The following is a 20,859-nucleotide window of genomic DNA, read 5'->3' as shown; positions in this document are numbered from 1 at the left end:
CATATTTCTGGTTGCTGTAAAAGGAAAATGCATTGAATGGATAAATTGATTTTCTCCTCCCCTTTCCTCATTCATTCTTTGTGATCAATCTATATTCTTTCATCTGACTAATGCAGAAAACTGTGGTGCTGGTAATTGGACACGTCCCCCCCTTTCCCTAAACACATTTATTGAGCAATTTTAATTCAGGTATATCAAGATTAGAGCATAAACAGGTCTCAATTTTGTAAGGTACAGTATAATGAACTGGCATCTTGTTTGAAGATTATTAGCTGCTTTTATTAGCTACAGAAAATATGAATGGAAATGAAATTAATAATGAAAGTTTTATGCAAAAAAATTATTTAATACTACTATAATCCCTAAAACTAATATATTAATGTTAATATTAATGTTTAATTTTTTAATAATATGGAATTTGCCATTTACTGAAAAAAAATTGTTCAATAATAAATGTTGCCAACTTTTACAAATTCATAATTCTTTATACATATATAAAATTAGTGGTACTTAAAGGAGATAGCCTCAAATTTATGAAATTTCAGTAACAACATCATTAGAATACCATGCTATTTGAAGGTACTGCAGAACAGACAATGATTCCAAGCAACTCCTGCCATAACACTCCTGCTTATAATGTCTTCTGGTGCCACACACAACTTACAAAACCAGCCTGACGATAGGCTAGTTTTGTAAGTTGTGTGGCCCAATCCTTATTTTGTCAATTTTGTAATTATATATCTCTTATTATACATATTTTTTTATATTTTTTTTGTTGCCTTCTATCCCCCCCCCCTCTATCACTCCCTAGCTCTTTCACTTTTTTTTTTTTTTTTTTCTCTTTATTGTCCATGCTCTGCATAGGTTTAGCATTTGCTGCCTTTGACTGCACTAGATTACTTCCTCTGTTTTTTTTTTCATTTTTATGCATTCTTGTTTCCGCTTTCTTGTTATTCTATTCAACATTATATGTATATAACCACAGGGGCTCACATCTGGTGAATATGGGCTTGGCACACCCAGAGTCCTGATCTGGATATCATCATTCTTCTCTTTTTGGTGATTCCCTCCTACTTCTCTCTCTCTCTCTCTCTCTCTCTCTCTCTCTCTCTCTCTCTCACAGGGTACTCAATTTTTTTTGGCTGATGCAGAATAAGCCTCAGGCTTCCTTGCACTATATGGCTAGTACTAATAATAATATGTCAATATTTTAACTTTATTTTCATATATGTACCTTTGTGCATCTGGGAGAGCTTTTCAGAAATACCTTACCACCAACCTAACTAAATTACCTTAACTTGCACCATTATATTTCATAACTGTTGTGTAAATTCCTTAACTCCTGGGGGAGAGGCATTGGCTGGTTTGGTGTTAAAGATCATGTGGAGACCATTGGACAACTTGATGGAAGGTTCCATAATTTATAGTTTCACCCTCACCTCTGGTTAGAGTACTTTGATTATTCAGTATCAAATAAAAGGCTTCAAGATAATATAGAAGCAGGTTACTGATAAATTTATTTATTACTTTAGAAGATACTTAAATGAAGAAATTGGTGTGATAATTGAATGGCAGAAACTTCCCCTTGCCTTTTCAGAAATAAACTGAATCTGGACTAAAATTTACATGCTCTAGAAAAATGCTAGTAGAATAAAAAAGGATCAAATAGTGACACAAAACAGGAGTTAGCTCCCTATGATAGAGATGTTTAGGACTTAAAATTTTGGTGAAAAACTGTTGGTAGCATTGCATAAGATATGATATTTAGGATCAAGGCCCAAGAGAAAATTTGTCAATATCTTCAGTGCAGATATTAATAACAAAAATAAAATTATAGCAGCTAAGATAAAGATAACAAAATAAAATCCTAGCTTTATCTTTGGTTAAGACTGCAACAGAACAGTTTGGAAACAAAGGTGGATGAACGTTTGCAAAAAGTGGCCTTTTGCAAGGTACTAGAAAGCATGACTAACTACTCTTTGAACATGGGACAAGTTTTCTACTCTTCTTTTCTTTCTTTTTTTCGAAAATCATTTTTAGATTTATTAGTTATTTGTTTATTCTAGAAGCAAGATATTTTGTGATCTGCATGATTACCTCTGGCAGCCTTGTCAAATTTGTTAGAAAAAAAACTAGATAAAGAATGATTATATCACAAAAACTAAAACTAATGTAAACAAAATTCATGACTGTTAATGTTTTCCAGATTGACTTCTGACCAGCTACGTGCAGAAAGAGACAAGCTAAAAGTGGGAATAACTGAAGCTAATGCAAGGGCAGCATTATTGGCTCAGGAAATTGATGACCATCATGCTAAATTGGAAAGATCCCTTCACACTAAGTTGATGTAAGAAATCAGTTATTCAATCACTTATAAATCTTGTAATGATTCTTAAAACAGAAGTTTCTTAAAATATTTTTAATTAATATAGAATAAAAAATATATCAAAAGTTTTGATTTTAGATGATATACCTTCAAAATGATGCTTTTGTTTTTGCCTTCTCATCTTAAATTAGTATATTCTTTTACATATGAGTACATACTTGTATTACTGATTGATGACCACTCAAGATTGCTGAATATTTGATATTTGTTGACCTGAATAATATAATATCATATATAATGTAGAACTTAACTATCCTGATATATCATTACACTTCTAAGAATGTCTTATGAAATTCTTAAATTAAGAAAGATTTGGAACTTTGTCATTTTGTTTTATCTAGCATAATCTGAATTCTAATTTAAGTACCCATAATCATTTGTCTAAATTACAAGCATTAGTATTATAATTTTATTTCTTTCAGATATATACTGTGTACAGTTCAGTTAATGTCACCTAAAAATAAAGTCACTGAAATTTCATTTTGAAATTATATTGATTTTCATTGGTTTTGAATGTTTTATAGAGTTTTATGATATAAATAGTGGCAGAGTTAAAAAGGTGGAGTTTTTCCCCTCTTTTTTTTTTGTAGAATCTATAGTTGATGCCATTTGATTGTCTACATCTTCAAGTTGGGCTATTGTTTATATGCTCATGCTTGTTAAACTATTTTTTCTTCTTACTAAATAATAGGCATGGAAAAAAAGAATAAAATATTTATGTCATCCACAGTCAGATAATTTACCATAACTTAAATAATATTCTACATGAAATTGATAGATAATATTCCTTCTCCTGGCTTGGGACACTGTCATATATAGGGAAATTCAAAATGATCTTCCTGATTTGATATAAAAAATATGAAGAAATTATGCTAGGTGCGGTTGAAAAACAAATTCCAGGAGAGAATTCAAAAAGTTCTTATTTATAACTTGAGAATTTCAACTACCTAAGTTCAATATATACTTCTGTCTACATCAAAATAGTAGTCAATCCCATGGCATGCTTCATCATTAAACTGTTGCACTCACATTGTGAAGTAGCAGAAAAAATTCTTTGCTCCTACCATAATTCTCCATACCCAAGGACAGATAAAATTGAGGATCTAAAGCTGATGGACATGTATATAATGATAGGTCCCATCATCAGGAACTCTGATGTTTGACAACAAAATATTCAGAATTTCATAATGAAATTCTGAATATTTTGTTTCAGAATAGTCCCCTATTCTGCAGTCACTATTGTCAGAAAATGATAATATAAATATATACTACAGAAGATTTGATTAGTACTCATTGCAGAATATTTAGTTAAAACAGTTATTAAATTAATAATTAAGTGATTTATGCAAGTTTTAGTTAACTTCGAAAATGTGAGAAGTGAAAGAAACTTAATATTAAACAAACTTTTTGTATAAGATTAGTATAAAATTCAAAATTGTATAGAGAAACAAAACATTAATATGTTTCCTTCTGATTGATATTGAACAGTTTTAATATACCTAAAATTTGGAGATTCATTAAGCCCAGTTTTTATGGAGCAGAAATCTTGAATTGGACCTCATTTAACCCAATAGCAGTTTTCTCTTGATTTAAGATCAAAAAATTTATTTTATTTTTTTCTCGATCATAAATTTACAGATTTTTTTTTTTTTAAACCTAGTTTCTTCAGTTCTAGGCATATAGTAGAATATAGTAAAACTGGGATGAAAATGATGCAGATCATGTTGCTACTAGGATTTTCATTACTTAGGAAACACTGATTGAGAAAAGAATGAATCCTGAACAAAACCGAATTAGGGCTATATAAAGGTTATATTGAAAATACATAAATGTTGGATTCTTGTCATATGCCTGTTGGTTATCTTATTTTTTCTGAAAAAGAATTTTGCATATTATATTTATAATAAATGTAGATGGCATAGCCAGTAACTGATCCAATTTTAAAATACAATGGTAAAGGTCAACAGAAAAGAAATACCAAGATCAAGTACGTGAACTACAGGAGGAGCTGCAAACTGAAAGGGAAACCCTGGGAATACAGACTATCTCAATAAAGCAGCAGTTGGAAAAAGAAGTTGGAGTAATTCGTGAAGAAGAAAATAAACTAAAGAATCAGCTTGAAGTATTGGAACAGGTTGGTATTGAAACTCTTCTAAATTTTCAATGTGGATTTTTGAAATTTTATTGAAAAAGCTGTCTGTTAGACAAAATACCTCTTGCATAATGTGCTTATATTTATTAGATTTAAGAATACATTAATCATTTTTATTCCAAAATTAAACTTGCAGGCCAGTGATGATATAATTTACAGTAGTTTGAAATTTTAATTCAAAATTCTGAACGTTAAACTTTAAAACACAGATATATCTTGAGATAACATTGTAGTAATTAAATTTCCCATGAACCTAATTCTGACTTTCACTTGAATGTCCACCCAGAACTTAATGAATCAGTTTCTTTGTGGGAGGGTGTTCAAATTAATATAAAATAATGCCATTAACATTCAACATTTATGTTGACTTTTTTTTTTCTTTGATATTTGTGGTGGTTTTATAAGACAAAAAATTGAAGTTTCTTATCTGTTTATTTGATATGGATTGATAAGTCCATATGGCTACTGTCCATCACTGTCTAATACTCATATCCCCATGAACTACTAATCATCCTGTGTTACTCAAAAACAAATCATAAATTTGTTTTTGAGTAACACAGGATGATTAATTTTAAATAAATTTTAAATAAATTTTACTAGCTTTGTCAGACTACCACTGACATTCATAACATAGTCCTCCCCCTACCACATGCACAAAACAATAACATTTTAAATTTTCACTTCTTAAAATTCTGTCTATAATGAGCAGTAAATAATTTAATGTATTGTTAGTCATGAAGAGTCATAGTTTTCAATCCCCCCTCCCATTTTTTAGCTCTTTTCAATTTAATCCTAAAACCACTAAATTTACTCGGGAGTAACTTATAATACTTTATAAGGTAATTTTTTTTACACAGTTTTTCTGTTGCACAAAACTGTCCTTCCATTCTTGCAGTCTTCTGGCTTATGAAATGTGACTCTGCCCTCATTCATAATCTGACCACTATTCAGAAACACTTTGGAATCTATATTTTACTCTCACTTATCTGTCTTTCATCTTAAAATCCACCATTCAGCCTACTGTGTCAACTGAATATTTTTTTTATCGGAGGTTAAATGTCAAGTTTGGACTTCCCATTGGCTCATCTTGATTTTTATAAACAAACTGAGATAGTGTCCATCACATTTTGCTGGTAATACAAAGTTAACCAGTGTTTTTGCATCTTGATAACTAACCAGAGCAACTCCCCCCCCCCCCCCAACATCTGGAATCTCCTTCAGTGGCAAATTTCATCCAAGACCATCCAGTCTAAACTTTCAAGAATTAGTAGATTTAATTTTCATGTGAACCCCTCTAGCTTGTCTGTAAAAGGATATTGCTCCTCTGTCATTTGGATGGCAACAAACTATTTGATTATATGCTGTATATATATAATTTGAGAAATTTCTGTTAAATAGGAACAAAATTACTGTAAAAATTTCAGAAATATGCATATATGATTTCAAATACCTGCTAACAGGTTAACATGATGTATACTGGTTTCATGAGTGATACCTCAATAATACCTAATTTGTAATTTTTGTTTCTTGTTTGATATTTAAATTTAATAGTGAATATATAGATTTATGAGTAGTTGTCTAAATGAAAGCATTATGGTTTCTTTTTATAACAGGAAAATAGTAGACTGGAACAGGAAGTTTTGGATGCAACGGAAAAATTCATGGAAGCAGAACGATTAAATGAAATGCATCAGAGAGAATTAGCTTCTGTTACCGGGCTTAAGGAAAGGGTAAATTAATTTCATTGTTTTTTGTGTTTTTTATGAGTTTTCTTTGAGAGGTTCAATATATATATATATATATTTTTTTTTTTTTTTTTTTTGCATTACATGTATCTCTCTTTGCTGAAATAGTAACAGCAGAAAGGCACATTGTGAAATGCTGTTATTTATGCACTGCATTTATTTATCCCATGTTAGAATTTTTCAGTGAGAACACTTTTCTCCATTATGTTCTGTAAAGTACACCTACAGAAACTCAAGCCCAATGTCAGTATGCTCAACTCTCAACCCATCAAAGTACTAAAGTTCTATTGTGGATCACCATTAACAAAAAAAAAAAACACCTTTTTGGCTGTTTTATCAAAAATATATTTAAAAAGCATAATAAATATATTTTATCTTTTATTTTATAAAGATACAAAATAAACATGCTTAAATAATGATGTAAAATGGAAACTTGTTATAACCCAAGTTATCAGACAGTAAAATAAGCAGTTTCAGATCTTATACAGTTTATTAAAAATTTGAGACATATCTATTAAATAGGGTTCTCAGAAGTGAAAGGCACATGCTTTGCACACCTGTTAATGTGTTACTGTGATATAGTAGGACTTATTTGAGAGAGAGATATTGCAGTGCCAAGCTGTTTTTTTTTTATTTCTTATTATTATTATTATTACTTTGGAATTTTACAATTATACTGGACACCATAACTGTTAGGCAAAATAGCAAATGTCATGTTCCAGCAAGATAGTGTATTATCACATATTCTTTATTGAGATTCCCCTTGCCCCAGTTATCAGATTTGACATGGAGGTTGCATTTGATAGCCTGCTTAATCCCCTATCTGAAGAGAAAGAAAACTGTGTATCCTCACGTCACGTGTATCCTCATTCTTAGCAGCAGATGCTGTGAATGAGGATATACACAAGTTATTCTTTGTTAATTTCTAATGGTAACATACATTTATTCTTGGATATTACCTATAAGGACTTGGTTGCATCAAGACTTTAACTACTGGGTTGTTAACAAGAAAATGTTCCTCTCACACCACCACTCAAAGCACAAAAGATCTGTTTGCTTTCCTGCCCTAAGAACCACATCTGGGCGCAGCTGCTTAAAGTTTTCCACGTTAATGTGGTCCTCTACAAGAAATACTATTGTTTCTTGTGTCCAGTAATAATTCAATCCATGATATGAAAATGAATATGTTTAGCATCTAAGTGAACATCCTGATAGCGATATATATAAATTGCAGACTTATAGAAAGGAAATATTCAAGAAATATTCACATAAAAAGCCCAATATTAAAAAACTCTGAAAATTACTGTTTATATTAGTAACTATTACACAAATTAAAAATAAAAGTGAAAATAACAAGATTAATGAAAATTTAAAAATAAGAATATTAAATACATTAACAAGCTTTTTTTACTGCTTTATTACACTGAAGTTAATTGAAATTTTAGAACTTAATACTTTACTTTTTTTTCTTTTTTTTTTTTTCATTTTATCTACCATTAAGATAAATAGCTAAAATGTTTTTTTTTTATATATATAATGAGATGATAAGAATGCTAGTCTTCATATGGTGCTTCTTTTATTATACATTTCTGAAAATGTTGAAACTGTTTTTCATGTTTCAGTTGCATCATTCTTCACTGTAATGTCTATTTGTAGTGTCTTCTCATTTGCATTAGTTCTTTAACTTATTTAATACAGAATGTATGATGACATTAAGGACTGCTGCCCTTGCACATCAATATTCATGTGCTTTACTCCTCCCCATCTAGTGGCTTCATGACTTCATTATATGTAGCAACTCAGATCTGCTCTTTTTTGTCAATAGGAGTGATGTTAGCATTTCATTACTAAACACTTTTAAAAAAAGGCTAATTATTTATATCCATTATGAGATTACTAGATGTACAGCTTTTGCTAAGGTGGAGATTGATGAGGCAAATTATGCTGCTTCATTTTTATTGCAGTGATTTAATTAATATATATTTACTTAATAAACTTAATTACCTATTAGAAGGCTATGATAGATGGCTGTTTACTTGGGGGTTTTTTTGACATTTGCTTTAAACATTTGTTATACAGAAATAAATTATGAAAATAATGACTGTTTTGAAGTTCTTAAGAGAAATTATATTTTTAGATTGTAGGATATATTGTAATGACTTTTTACCTGAAAAACATGTCATACTAAATTGTGAATGAATAATCAAATAATTTAAGCAATTTATTATGCTTTCTTCTCACAAGCAGGCTGTCAACTTTAGAATGTGTGTGTGTGTGTGTGTGTGTGTGTGTGTGTGTGTGTGTGTGTGTGTGTGTGTGTGTGTGTGTGTGTGTGTGTGTGTGTGTGTGATCATTAAAACAATATTAAAAGTTACTCACCAATGGGATTTTATGTGGCTATATACTTTTATGTAATCATAAAAGAATATAGCCACACTACTTGAGAATTGTAAACACAAAACAAGTTTGCTTGGCAATCACAGCAGGGTGAAATAATTTGGATGTGTCAAAGAAAGTATAGTTTCAAACTGCGTGGTAAATGAGTAGTGACATACTTACTCTTTCTGCCCTGTTTCTAGATGTATTAACAACAAATTAGTTGTTGTATGCAGTGCATTATATTTCAGATGCATTAACAAATCGATGGAAGAAAAGCTATGGAATTGTAATTGAACTTGTAACGATCTCAGAAGCTAACAGAATATATCTTGAAAAGTTGGTAGCAATCTGCAATGTTCTTGTTGATTAATGTGAAAACATAGTTTTATGTATGCAAATTTTTGTGGCGGGGGGGGAGAGAACAAGGGCTGTGAAATTGTAACTGGACCTGAAATTTTCCCAAGGACCAGCAAAACATAGGTTGAAAATTTGACCTTGATCTGACTTTTTGTTCTAGAGTAATACTTTCATTTATATGAATAGATTTTTGAGGTTTGAGGGATCGTGGCAGGGGAGACAATGACTGATCTATCTTGAAAGCTTTCCAGGGCCCAATGAAACATATGCTAAAAATCTGACATTGATTGACCTTTTTCTTATTAAGTAATATCTACACATCCAATAACATACTTCCATTACGATGTACACAGTGCATTACATTTTGGGCTTATTCTATTTTTTTTATAAAAATTAATTGAATTTTTTTCCTAAGATTAAAACTTATAGAACACTTAATAAAGCTCAATAGTTTTACATTCTCCAACCTAGCTATTCAGTTTAATTACAACTTTATAATATTTATTATTCTTCTTTTTTTAGTCTTTATATATGTGTTTCTTTTCATAAGTTACATGAGTCTTACAATATATGCAAACTGTGCATGGATTATCTAAAGCTAACAATGCTGCATTAAATTTATGCTACATTTAATCTATGAATAACATGCTACATTTTTAATCCATGAATTTCTTTTTCCCATACAAACTGTATGGAAAAAAGAAATAATAATTGTTGGATTTTTATTTGTTTAATTTTAATTAAATTTGGGCTCAACAAATCTTTTTATATGAACCAAGTATAGAATTATATGAAACACTGGGAATCAAGTTGTTACATGCAGATGGATGGATGGGCAGATAGACAAACAGACCAATGGACATGGAAGACAGTAGGTGCTTATGTATGAATCATTGCTTCGGTTATCTTGTTTTTCCTGTATTTTCAAACATGTTCTATATTTACTATATGTAATGGTCTGTATTTTCCCTTAATTTTCAAAATTTTGATCCTAATCAGTGTAATATGATTTAGATTAATACAGTAAAGTATCCCTGTTGGGTGATATTCTGAATCTCTCTATTCCATATTCCATATCTTTCAATATTTTTTTGTCCTGTATTTTTCTACAGCTTATCTGTATTTTCCTGTACTGTCCTGCTTTACTAGTTTTTACAGTTGGTTTGTCATTAATGATAAAACATATTATAGAGGCATGGGTGTTCTTAAGTAAATTTTCATTAATAAGCTAAAACTATAAAAACCAAAGATATAGTTCTTTTATTGTTATATTTTATACCCCTTTTGTGCCAGAAATTCTCATGGAATAAAACTAAATGTACTCTTTTAAGTAATAAAATATTCTTTTCTTTATTTGATTTTAGTTGGCTGAACTGGAATCAAGGCAGGATCAACTTCAAGAGCAGCATGTACAGTCCTTGGTGTTAGAACTGGAGAAATATAAGAAACTTAATAAGGTTAATAGTCCTCATAAAAACCTCTTTATTATTAAACTGTTTCTGCTTAAACATCTGCTTTTTTATATCTGTATAAGCTGTAATAATTAACAGATGTCTGTTCATAATTTTTATGAGCAGATATTTGTGTTATTTTTAAGTTGGGCGCAAGTGCATACATACACCTGCTCATTTGCATGCATGTGCATACACACTTGGAAATGGAATTGTGATGTTAGAATTATTTTATCGATTCCAGACTTATTTAAAATCGAGTTATCCTGCTATTTGTCTTTTTACTGTCTCATGTACACAGTTTCCTTGCCTTTACTTAATTTAATCTATGAAATTACAAAGAGAGAGGAATTGATACATTTTAATTGCTTGCCTTCATTAAATTAACAAAAAAATGCAGTTTAAATATGAGTTATTGTTTTCAGATATATATATATATTTAAATAATGGCTTAAAAGTTAAGATGTAATAACATAAAATAAGATTGGTCAGTCTATTATTTTGATATTTTGTTTTTCTCTTAGTAGTTCTTTTACCCCTTTTTGGTGATATTTCACGTTTTTCGGAACTGGTACCTTCAAGGGGGGGTACCACTAAATTATAATATAATTGGCATTATTTTAAATTTTTATATCGGTTTTATTAATTGGATTTAAAGCATTAAATTATATAGGGAATTTTCGGCTACTGTTTATGTCTTATTACCTTTACTTCCCCCTCCCTGTTGGTTTATTTTATTTTACGTTAATTTCTGCTCTACAGTTTCTGCCATACTACTGCCTTATGTTGTTTTATTTTATTTTGGTTTTATTTTGAATTATTGGATATATATATATATATATATATATATATATATATATATATATTATGTGCGATAAAAGTTAGGCAAAAGTAATAAAAATAAATAAATATGGCTATGTAGCTATCATTAGAGGCAGCAAATGCACATCCTCCACATGATGCCTAATTATATCTGACAATTTAAATAAATATGATATTTAAAATAAAAACATCAGCCAGTAGTACGGCAATAATACAGAGCGAAACAAAACGCAAAATAATAAAATAAACAAAATAAACAAACATTTGTTTATTTTATTATTTTGCGTTTTGTTTCGCTCTGTATTATTGCCGTACTACTGGCTGATGTTTTTATTTTAAATATCATATTTATTTTAATTGTCAGATATATATATATATATATATATATATATATATATATATATATTACTGGCTTATGTTTTATTTTATTTTGGTTTTATTTTGAATTATTGGAGATATATATATATAAAAAAGTGTGATAACTTTTGCCCTGTAATTAAATTACAGAATTAAAGCTTTTTTGTTTTCCAAAACTGACTACATATGCTTATTACGTTGCAGTTAACATTTAGCCACCTTATTCTCTCTCATTTTTTAAATTGAAATAGTTAAATAAAACAATAATGCTATTCTGCATTAGATTTTAATGTGAAATTTTACCATCAGATTTTACAGTAGTGCCTTGAGTTTTGACTTAAGGCACTACTGTAAAATCTGATGTTATCTGATTAAAGATGTTATTAGTTAACTTTTCTGCAACTAGAGGAACAAAAGTGTCTACACTGTTTCTCTAGTGGAACAGTAGACATTTCTAAAGAGCCTACATCCAAGTGCTGTTCCTCTCACTGAAGGGGCAACAGCACCCCAAGTGGTCAGTGGTAAAGTCTAGTGCAAAGCATCATTTTATGGAATACTTCCAATTTGTTAATCATTTGCATTGAAATAGCACCCTGCTTCTTATGGTCATACCACCATGTGAATGAACTTAAGCCCACCACTAGATACAGTCTATTTTAGAAGCAAAGGATTGATGGGGTCGTTAGGGCACTTTTGTTGTTAGATTAAGTTTAATTTTAAACTAAAGAAATCATATAAATATATAACAAATTAATGTAAAGAATTGATTCTGATCTTATTTTGATCTTGATCTATAATACTACTATATTCATCCTCTTTTTCTCACTAATTCACTAATCCCTCCACTTCTTAAATAGACTAGGTATAGCAGTAACCTTGAGTTTATTCTCATGAAAGTAGGACTATAAGTACTCATTTTTTTTTTTTAAGTTTCTTTTTATGCAACAATAACATTGAAGCTAACACCCTACTTTCCATCAGAAAACAAGGGTTTTCAGCTTTATTATTATGGCAGCCACTATAGCACCACTCAGTTAACAATGGATCATGCATTGTTTGTTGCAGTACATATATTTGTGCATTGCATGTTCAGAGTTACCTATTCTATCATGTTCTATGATATGTATGTATGATCATTTATATGATCATACATACGTATAGAAATAATGGCTGCTATGATACTTACTTATCATATCAGCCATTATTTATCATATTTTCTCTGCACAGTCCTTGAATTTTATTTATTTTAATTCATTTTAGAATTATTAGTAAAATTTAATTTTTTGCTTAATAGCATATAATATGTTTTTAGTAAAGAAATAGGGTACTATTTCAACTCAGATAAGGAAACAGTTTGAGAAATAATGCAACACTGCATTATGTTTTTCTGCCATGGCTATCTGCAGACACTTTTGTTCCTCTAGTGACACAGTGACAAAGCTTATGCTGAAAGTCAAAGACAAGATGTCTAAATATCAACTGCATTGTGGTAAGCAGGTTATGGAGACAATTTTGGAAAACAAAAAATGTATGGAAAAGACTTGTTGAAGGCTTTTACATTTCATATTTTGTTGTTAGAAGCAATATACGATTTCCTGGAAGAAATTTTTATTGTGTAATCTTATTTAAATGCATTGGGTATATTTAAATATGCAGTTGTTATTCTTGATTTGTATCTCTAGTTACTATTAAATTTTCATTTCAGTTTGTGATGTGACTTCTTTTGCTTTCTTTTTATACTAGAGATTAGCTAGTGAAAAATTCATTTTGGCACTAAAAGCTTTAAATCGTTTTTTTTAATCACATTACAAATTACAGTATTTTGGCTAATGACTGAATTGCTGTAACAGTGGGAGTCCAGGTAGGCTAGAGGATATGATATAATAAAAATCAGGATGTGTATATATATATATATATATATATATATATATATATATATATATATATGTATATAGTAGCTATAATCATAGTTGATCACATGTAATACATGTGGATAATTACTCTGTATGTGATGATGTGATGAAACACTCTAGTGAGAATTATCATCCAACCAATAATTAAATGAGGAGTTAGATATATAACAGAAAAGATACACACATATATATTTGGATACATAAGTTGATGAAGTCATGAAAAATGACAATCAGTGCCAAATTGCACTTCATTAGTTATTTATAAATAAAGTACAGTCACCAGCAAATAAAATTAGAAACCTTGATTCAGTAGCAGGGCTACCTTTTGAGTGAATTACAGCCTGTACAAATCGTGGCATGAATTCCACTAGGTGTCATGGGGGGGGGTGTCTCAATCCACATTTGACCATTCTTCCATCAGGATATTTGTGATTGTGTATTGTGGTTGGTAGAAACTGCAAAACTGAATTTCCCTTTCCATTGCATCCCAGATATTCTTAATTAGATTCAGATCTGTAGAAATAGGTGTCCAAGGTGGATGTTGGAAATCTTGAGAATTTTTCTTGAGCCATTCAGATACTGTTTTTGCACAGCGGATAGTTGTCTTATCATCTTGAAAGAATCCATCACAATCTGGGTAAAAATAAAGCATTTCAGAATGGGGTTGGTCTTATATGATAGAAAGATATTCGACGGAGGTAACACAACCTTTTAATGTCATGTGCAAACCAAGTCTGTACCAACAGAACATACCCCATGGATCTTCCTTTGCCTAAATTGAATTTTTCAATCATTTGCTTCATACTGGAGCTTCTATACTGATGAACAATTTGTTTTAAATTCTTGTGGTCTTACCCTTGGGGTACTGACTTTCTGCATTCAGTCTAAGCTCATGCTATGTTGCTGTTGTCCCTTAACAGACATTTAAGACAGAAAAACATAACATAGTGTAGGATTATATCTTGAAACTTGCTAAGGTAAACAAATTGGTTCATGTTTTTCATGTTTTTAGTATTAATACACAAGCTTAAAATATTATAATTTATTAAGGAAGAGAAGGAACTTTACAGTTTCTTTCTTCTGTTTCTACATACAAATAGGACTTTGAATTAGATACTTGTTTATGAATCAGACCATCTCTGTACATTTGAGGTATCAGAATATATAATACGTTTTATACGGTTTGGCAAGTGTAAAATTGGCTTGATTCTTGTAGCAAGATATATGGTGCCTAAAATTATTGCATACTTGTGATTTGCATTGGAAACATGCCCATGGCTGCTTTGACACTTTCCCAAAATCCCAGTTTTTTGCCACTTAGCCAACACAGCACCTATTATTTACATGCTAGTAGTTGTTAATTTGGGTTGGTGGTGTAGAATAATGATTCTAAGACAAAAAATTTACCATAATTGTATTCAGTTTTTGATAACATATGACTAGTTTGTAAATTTTTCTGTTATCAGCATGATACATTTAGAAGTAGGATTTTTCAGATTGCCAGACCCTTTTTCAGTTTTCTGGTGTTGAGTTGTGATGACCCATATTTTTTCTGTTATATGTGCAGACCTTATCTTAAAAGTGTACAGAAGGCTGGCTACTGCTGTAACATAGATGATGCAATGCCCAACATGTCATGTATATGAATGTCTACCACTGCATTTCCCAACTGAACTGGATTGTTATTTCCCTCATGGTGACACCCTCGTTGACCCACACACAATCCTCATGGTTCTTCACACACACACACACACACACACACACACACACACACACACACACACACACACACACACACACTCTCTCTCTCTCTCTCTCTCTCAACTGCTTGTCCGTCCACATGCTTTGCTTTTGGCATTCCCCATCATTTTGGCCATCATAGAAATACTGGTACGAGTCCTTTGGTCACTGACAAGCATGTCATATTATTTACCCATTATGTTGTCTGCAGTGTCTTCTCCATGATTGCTGGTTGTGCTCTTGTTCACTTGGAATATATAGCCTGCATTATACTGCTCTTAGCCAGTTTACTGTACCACATTTTATTTATGTTTGTAATTACTGTTTGTAATTTTTTTTGTAATTATTATATGGACTGACCCACTGTGGGCTAATTTCCTGATTCATACATTTTCCTTGCCCTGTTTAAAGGACCTTTTTTTTTTTGGTATGCAGTGATACATGTTTCTGTTTTGTAACTTGCTGCATAGGTCCCTTTGTTCATCTTCCATATGCTGTACATGAATCATTGTAATTACTAAATTGGGTGTTATCTTCTATTTTGCACTAAATGGCTAAAGAGAATACAGGAACAAAGTACACAATACCCATCATGTTGAGATGCCAAGGCTTTGTGAAGAATTTAGAAGATCAACTCTATCATTTAAAATTTTTTAAAGTTTTTTTTAAATCATTTTATTGAATTTAAGTTCAAAAAAATTAATAATGGAAATACAGTCCTCACATCTATCTTGTATTTTGTCTTCTGACCAATTATATGTAAATGAGTTTTGTTTCATCATCTTTGCTAAAGTTATTTTTATTCTTGTTATGCATTACAGTTCTTGTTATGCATTACAGTTCAAAGAGTGTCAGTTGTTTTTGCAGCTTAACATTTTTGGCATTTTACCAGCTGGTTCTAACTTGCACTTACATATATACTAGTTTTACAGTTGTTTGATTTTTTTGGAAAATTGGGAAATTTTTAGTAAATGACTACACTAGACAATGAAAGAAAGGCCTTCATCTGAAATAAAAATAATGGGATTGTTTTTGACTGATATTAGTTCAAGCAGTTTTCCTATGTTATAATAGATTTTAATATTTATTAATGCAGGATTAGGGTGATGGTATTATTTCTTTATTCACTATTATTGATCATTGTGAATTCTCTGGAAAAAAAATTAAAAATATGTAAAAGGTGAACTATTAAAAAAAATTTCTTGTGATTTATGCATAGGTTTAATTTGTATCCCCAGCAGTATATATAGCAGGGATAAGCAACCTTTGAGGGATATAGGTCTCTAACCTCTGGAACAGAATCTCTTAAAGTGCATATAGTACAAAATCAAAATCCATTTTTTGATTAACCACATACTTTTTGTTTCCATTTACACTGATTAAGCAGGAGTCTACTCTGTTTGTAAGGACATTATTGCTAACAACATAGTCTAATGCTTTAAAATTTTGAAAAAAATTTATAAATTTATGATATTTTAAAGATTGTTTTCAAGTATGTTTTTATTACTACAGTCACTTGTAGAGTACTTATAACAGCATATTACAAAACAAAAAATGTCATGATGAATGAAAACAAACTTAAAAATAAAAAAAATGTTTTTCTTATTCTGCAGATGAAAGATTTTTTTAATGTTCACTGGTTAATATTAACTGGCTAGGTTTGAATATTTTTTTCCAGCATCTGTTAGTGTAGAAATAAAAAAACAGTTTGAATCTTAACAGTTTCTAACAGCAAAATAAAATAAATTAAAATAATATTATCGTTTTTTTAAATATTAACATTATTCTCCCTGTTCTACTTATAAACACAACTTTACATTCACCATATCTGCATATTATGTTGCTTTGGAATTCTTAGGATCTTCAAGATAGAATCGATGAGCTTACTCTTGATCTTGAAAATTGTCAACAACAGCACATCACTGGAAGTTCACATAGTCCTGGAGGGAAGAGGCATCAGCGTACAGGTTCCTGGTTATCTGATTACAGGAAAGGCAGTGGTCCTGTATGTCTTAAAAGAAGGGGTAGTGGGTCATCAACAGGTAAGGCCATCTTTCTTAATATATAAGGGGTGATTAATAAGATTATGGCCCAAGTATGATTATAGTTATTAAATATTCATCTTTTATAATAAATTTGTTTCCAAAATTGAAAGGAAAAACTAGTTTTCCTTTTTTTTTTTTGGAGCAGTTGAAAAAGTGAAGTGAAGCGCTTTTGAAAAAACATTCTCTTCTTTTATCAGGACAATGCACCTTCTCACCAATCATACATTTTGATTGAAAATACAATTACAAATAGTTTTGGTTTACAAATTAGTGTTTAATATAGAATTTATTGCTTTTTTAGCTATAAATAATTACTGCACAAAAGCTATATTTTCATTTAGCTATTTTAATTGACGTATGTCCTGTATTTAAGGGCTTTAAATGAAATTCTTAGCTATTTCTTTCCATTGTGCTTAAATTTATTCAAGTAATATAGACAATCCTCAATTTAGACTTGTTTTGCTACTATGTGCTTCATGTGATAACCACTTTCCACATTATTTCTGTTTTTCTGTGTTTGTTGGAAACTGTTTATTTCAATGTAATTTTTGTAATGTCAGAGTTTACGTAAATTTTCGGTTTATTTTCTTGAATCTGTCCAAACCAAATTCTATTTGTAAATGATTTCATGCAGTTGTGTTATTTCATATGTTTTATAAAAACCCTTTAACATTGTTTGGAAATAGAAAAATAATGCAAATAATTCACTCTCTTAAAAATAAGTAAATAATGGAGAGCTGTATCGCTACAAATAAAAGTAGATTTCGGTAATTATTTTGAAATGTGTCTCTCTTAGGCTTACCAGGTGTTCAGTTTTGATTCAGAAAGTCTACTATTTGACCTCACTATCCATTAAACAAATTGGGCAAATACTGGACATGTAAATGTATCACATTTTCTAATTGATTAAGTTTTATTATCATATATGTTTGTTTGTTTAATTTTAGTTATGTTCCATTTTCATTATAGTTATTTTTTCAAGTTTTAATAAATTTTGTAACCATTGTTGTTGTTTAAGTAGTACTGTATTTTGTGATCTTTATTTTTCTCACATAGCCAGAATAATAAAGGTTCAAATGTTTCAATGAAATTTCAATTTCTATGGACAGATGACCATAGCAGTTTCTGAAATGAATCTTTATGAAGTAACTTTTTTTTTTAATATATTCGTGCCTCTCAATTGTTTTAATGTGAAAGAAATTTTCAAATTTAAATTATAAAGTTGTCAATTATCATTCTGAATATAGTTTCAGTCTAGTTCAGTATTTATTACTATAATCTATCTCTCTTTGAATGTGGGAACTTTCCTCATGTCTGTCCAGTATTTTTATGGGATCATCAAGCTTATTGACTTTGAAGTAAATGATGTAAATGTGTGAAACACAAGCCGTGGATATGTGAAAGTGATATTCCTCTGGTTTTCTCCAAGGTGGTCACTTGGCAACTCTAATCTCCATTGGGCATGTTTTTATACATGCATATTTTATTAAATATGTACGTTTAATAGTAATATATACAATGTATACTATTCTACCAAATGTTATGGGACATCTGTGATTGCCCATGTAAATTGGGACTATGAAACATGCAAATATTTTAGCTTATAAAACTGATCAGTAGTTAGCTGGAATTCATTTCAAATGTGTACACAGAATCATAAGTAAAAGGTTAAAAAAAAATTTCAAAGGGGAGAATGATAAATGTATGTTGTGTAGGGAAAATGTCTGTGGGTGCTATTTCTCAGAAATTTAACATTTCCAAGTCAACATGCTGATGAAATGGAAGTTCAGAGATGAATTTCCATTTCACAGAGCCCAGTAAATGACCAGTTAGCTTAAAATACTGACTAAGAGGAGCTAACACAACTTGAAACAGCTGTTTGCCTCATCTTACCAACAGGCCTTTACAAATCTAAGTCTGGAACTGTAAGTAGCTCCAGGCAAACTTGTCAGTGTTTGCACAATATGTAAAGAACTGAATGTCATGGGTTTTCATAGAAAAATCACAATCCACATGCTTTTCATAAAATAAAAATAAATATACACTGTCCACCGGCAGGATGCAAGAACCTGTACTAGATCAGAAATTAGTCTTGTGGAATGATGTGTAATTCTGCATTCTCTTCCAATATGATGGACATATTTGAGTATTTCAGTATGTAGGATGCTTGAATGCTAACTACCTCAGTATGCTGTCCCAACTGTAAAGTTGGGACAACAGGAAGTGTCGTAGTGTTTCTCATGGTACTCAATTCACTGTTTTCAGTTTGTGGAACCATGAATACCATCCTACATTGATGTTCTTGACAGTTCTTTATATACCCTACATTGTGGCAGTTTTATGGAAGCAGCTGTTGTATCCTCCAACATGACAATAATCCATGCCACAAAACAAAGATTGTGAGCACATGATTTGAAGAGAATAACATAAGAACATTGTAGTAGCTAGCCATCCCCCCCTCGGTTTGTACCTGGCCTGTATGTTACATACCTGTTAACTGGCCATGGATCATTAAAAGGCAAACTAATGGCCCTGGGAATCACTGATGATCCCACTTGCATCTGTGATGGGACTGAGAGTTGGTCCATTGGTCCCATCTCATGTACGACTGCCCTCTGTATGAGAATCTTTGCTGCACCTTCATCACTTCCTTCACCTACATACCCAAAGATCAAGAAACACACCTATTTGATAGTAGGGAGGAATATACAGCTTTTATGCATTTCGCACAAGAGCTCTTCAACCGAAGGAATTCCTTATCTACAGTTCCTGTACCACCACCACAATGGTTCCAAGGAAGACAACAGATGGTTTGAGACCAAGATGGACTACCATCGAGACTAGACAGTCATGAACTTGACCATCACACCACTAAACAGACAACTATCTGATGATTAGAGTTTGATAGCTACCATTGGATTGGACTCCACCTGGACTTGACAGAGACACCAAATTGCAATCCTATCTGTGTCAAAGTCACCTTTGACCCCTTTCTTCACCTTTGCCTGATGGAACTTAGTGTCCATTACTGCTTGGGGATGCCTTCACCTACATCCCCTTACCCTTACTTTCATCCCTCCGCTTCTTCCATACATCCTGTACTACCGCACTCTATCTAATCACCTTTTTTTTTTTTAACTTGGTCTCTGCTCATGAAGCTGAGGCAACCCTGACAAAGACCATCCAGAAAATTATGGGCAGCCTGACTATCTCCTAGTGGTGTGTGTGCAGGCAACATGGGGTTCCACCAGGGGTCCTGCAGCCAAATGCCAGGACACACAACAGAACCCAACACAGTACTACACATTCAACACTTTTCTGGCATTTACAGTAAGTAGTACTGTTTTTCTTCACAGTGTACATATGGTGCAGATGTGGGAAACCAGGTGGCACCTGAACTTAACACTGTGCACACTATATGTAGTAGCTAGCATATAGCAGACTAAACCCAGTTGAACATCCTGAACTGGAATGTAGAATTAGGATAAAGCCAAAACTGCCCTCTTGATTAG

At 31.3% G+C, this 20,859-nt stretch overlaps 1 protein-coding gene across 6 annotated transcripts in view; it reads left to right on the top strand.

Annotated features, from left to right (window-relative positions):
• Nucleotides 1-20,859, top strand: part of Nin (blastoderm-specific gene 25D) — a 535,259-nt gene that overhangs the window by 486,802 nt on the left and 27,598 nt on the right. For all 6 annotated transcript variants that reach the window (XM_090386147.1, XM_090386148.1, XM_090386149.1 and 3 more), the window contains exons 9-13: nucleotides 2,207-2,347; nucleotides 4,346-4,520; nucleotides 6,152-6,268; nucleotides 10,384-10,476; nucleotides 17,161-17,344. In XM_090386147.1, coding sequence (XP_090242273.1) covers nucleotides 2,207-2,347; nucleotides 4,346-4,520; nucleotides 6,152-6,268; nucleotides 10,384-10,476; nucleotides 17,161-17,344 — 710 coding nt within the window. The remainder of the gene's footprint in view (nucleotides 1-2,206; nucleotides 2,348-4,345; nucleotides 4,521-6,151; nucleotides 6,269-10,383; nucleotides 10,477-17,160; nucleotides 17,345-20,859) is intronic.

This window comes from Mastigoproctus giganteus, chromosome 12 (genome assembly GCF_048544385.1).
Source record: "Mastigoproctus giganteus isolate SK-2022 chromosome 12, ASM4854438v1, whole genome shotgun sequence".
NCBI lineage: Eukaryota > Metazoa > Arthropoda > Arachnida > Uropygi > Thelyphonidae > Mastigoproctus > Mastigoproctus giganteus.
This window is presented reverse-complemented; position numbering and strand designations above follow the sequence as displayed.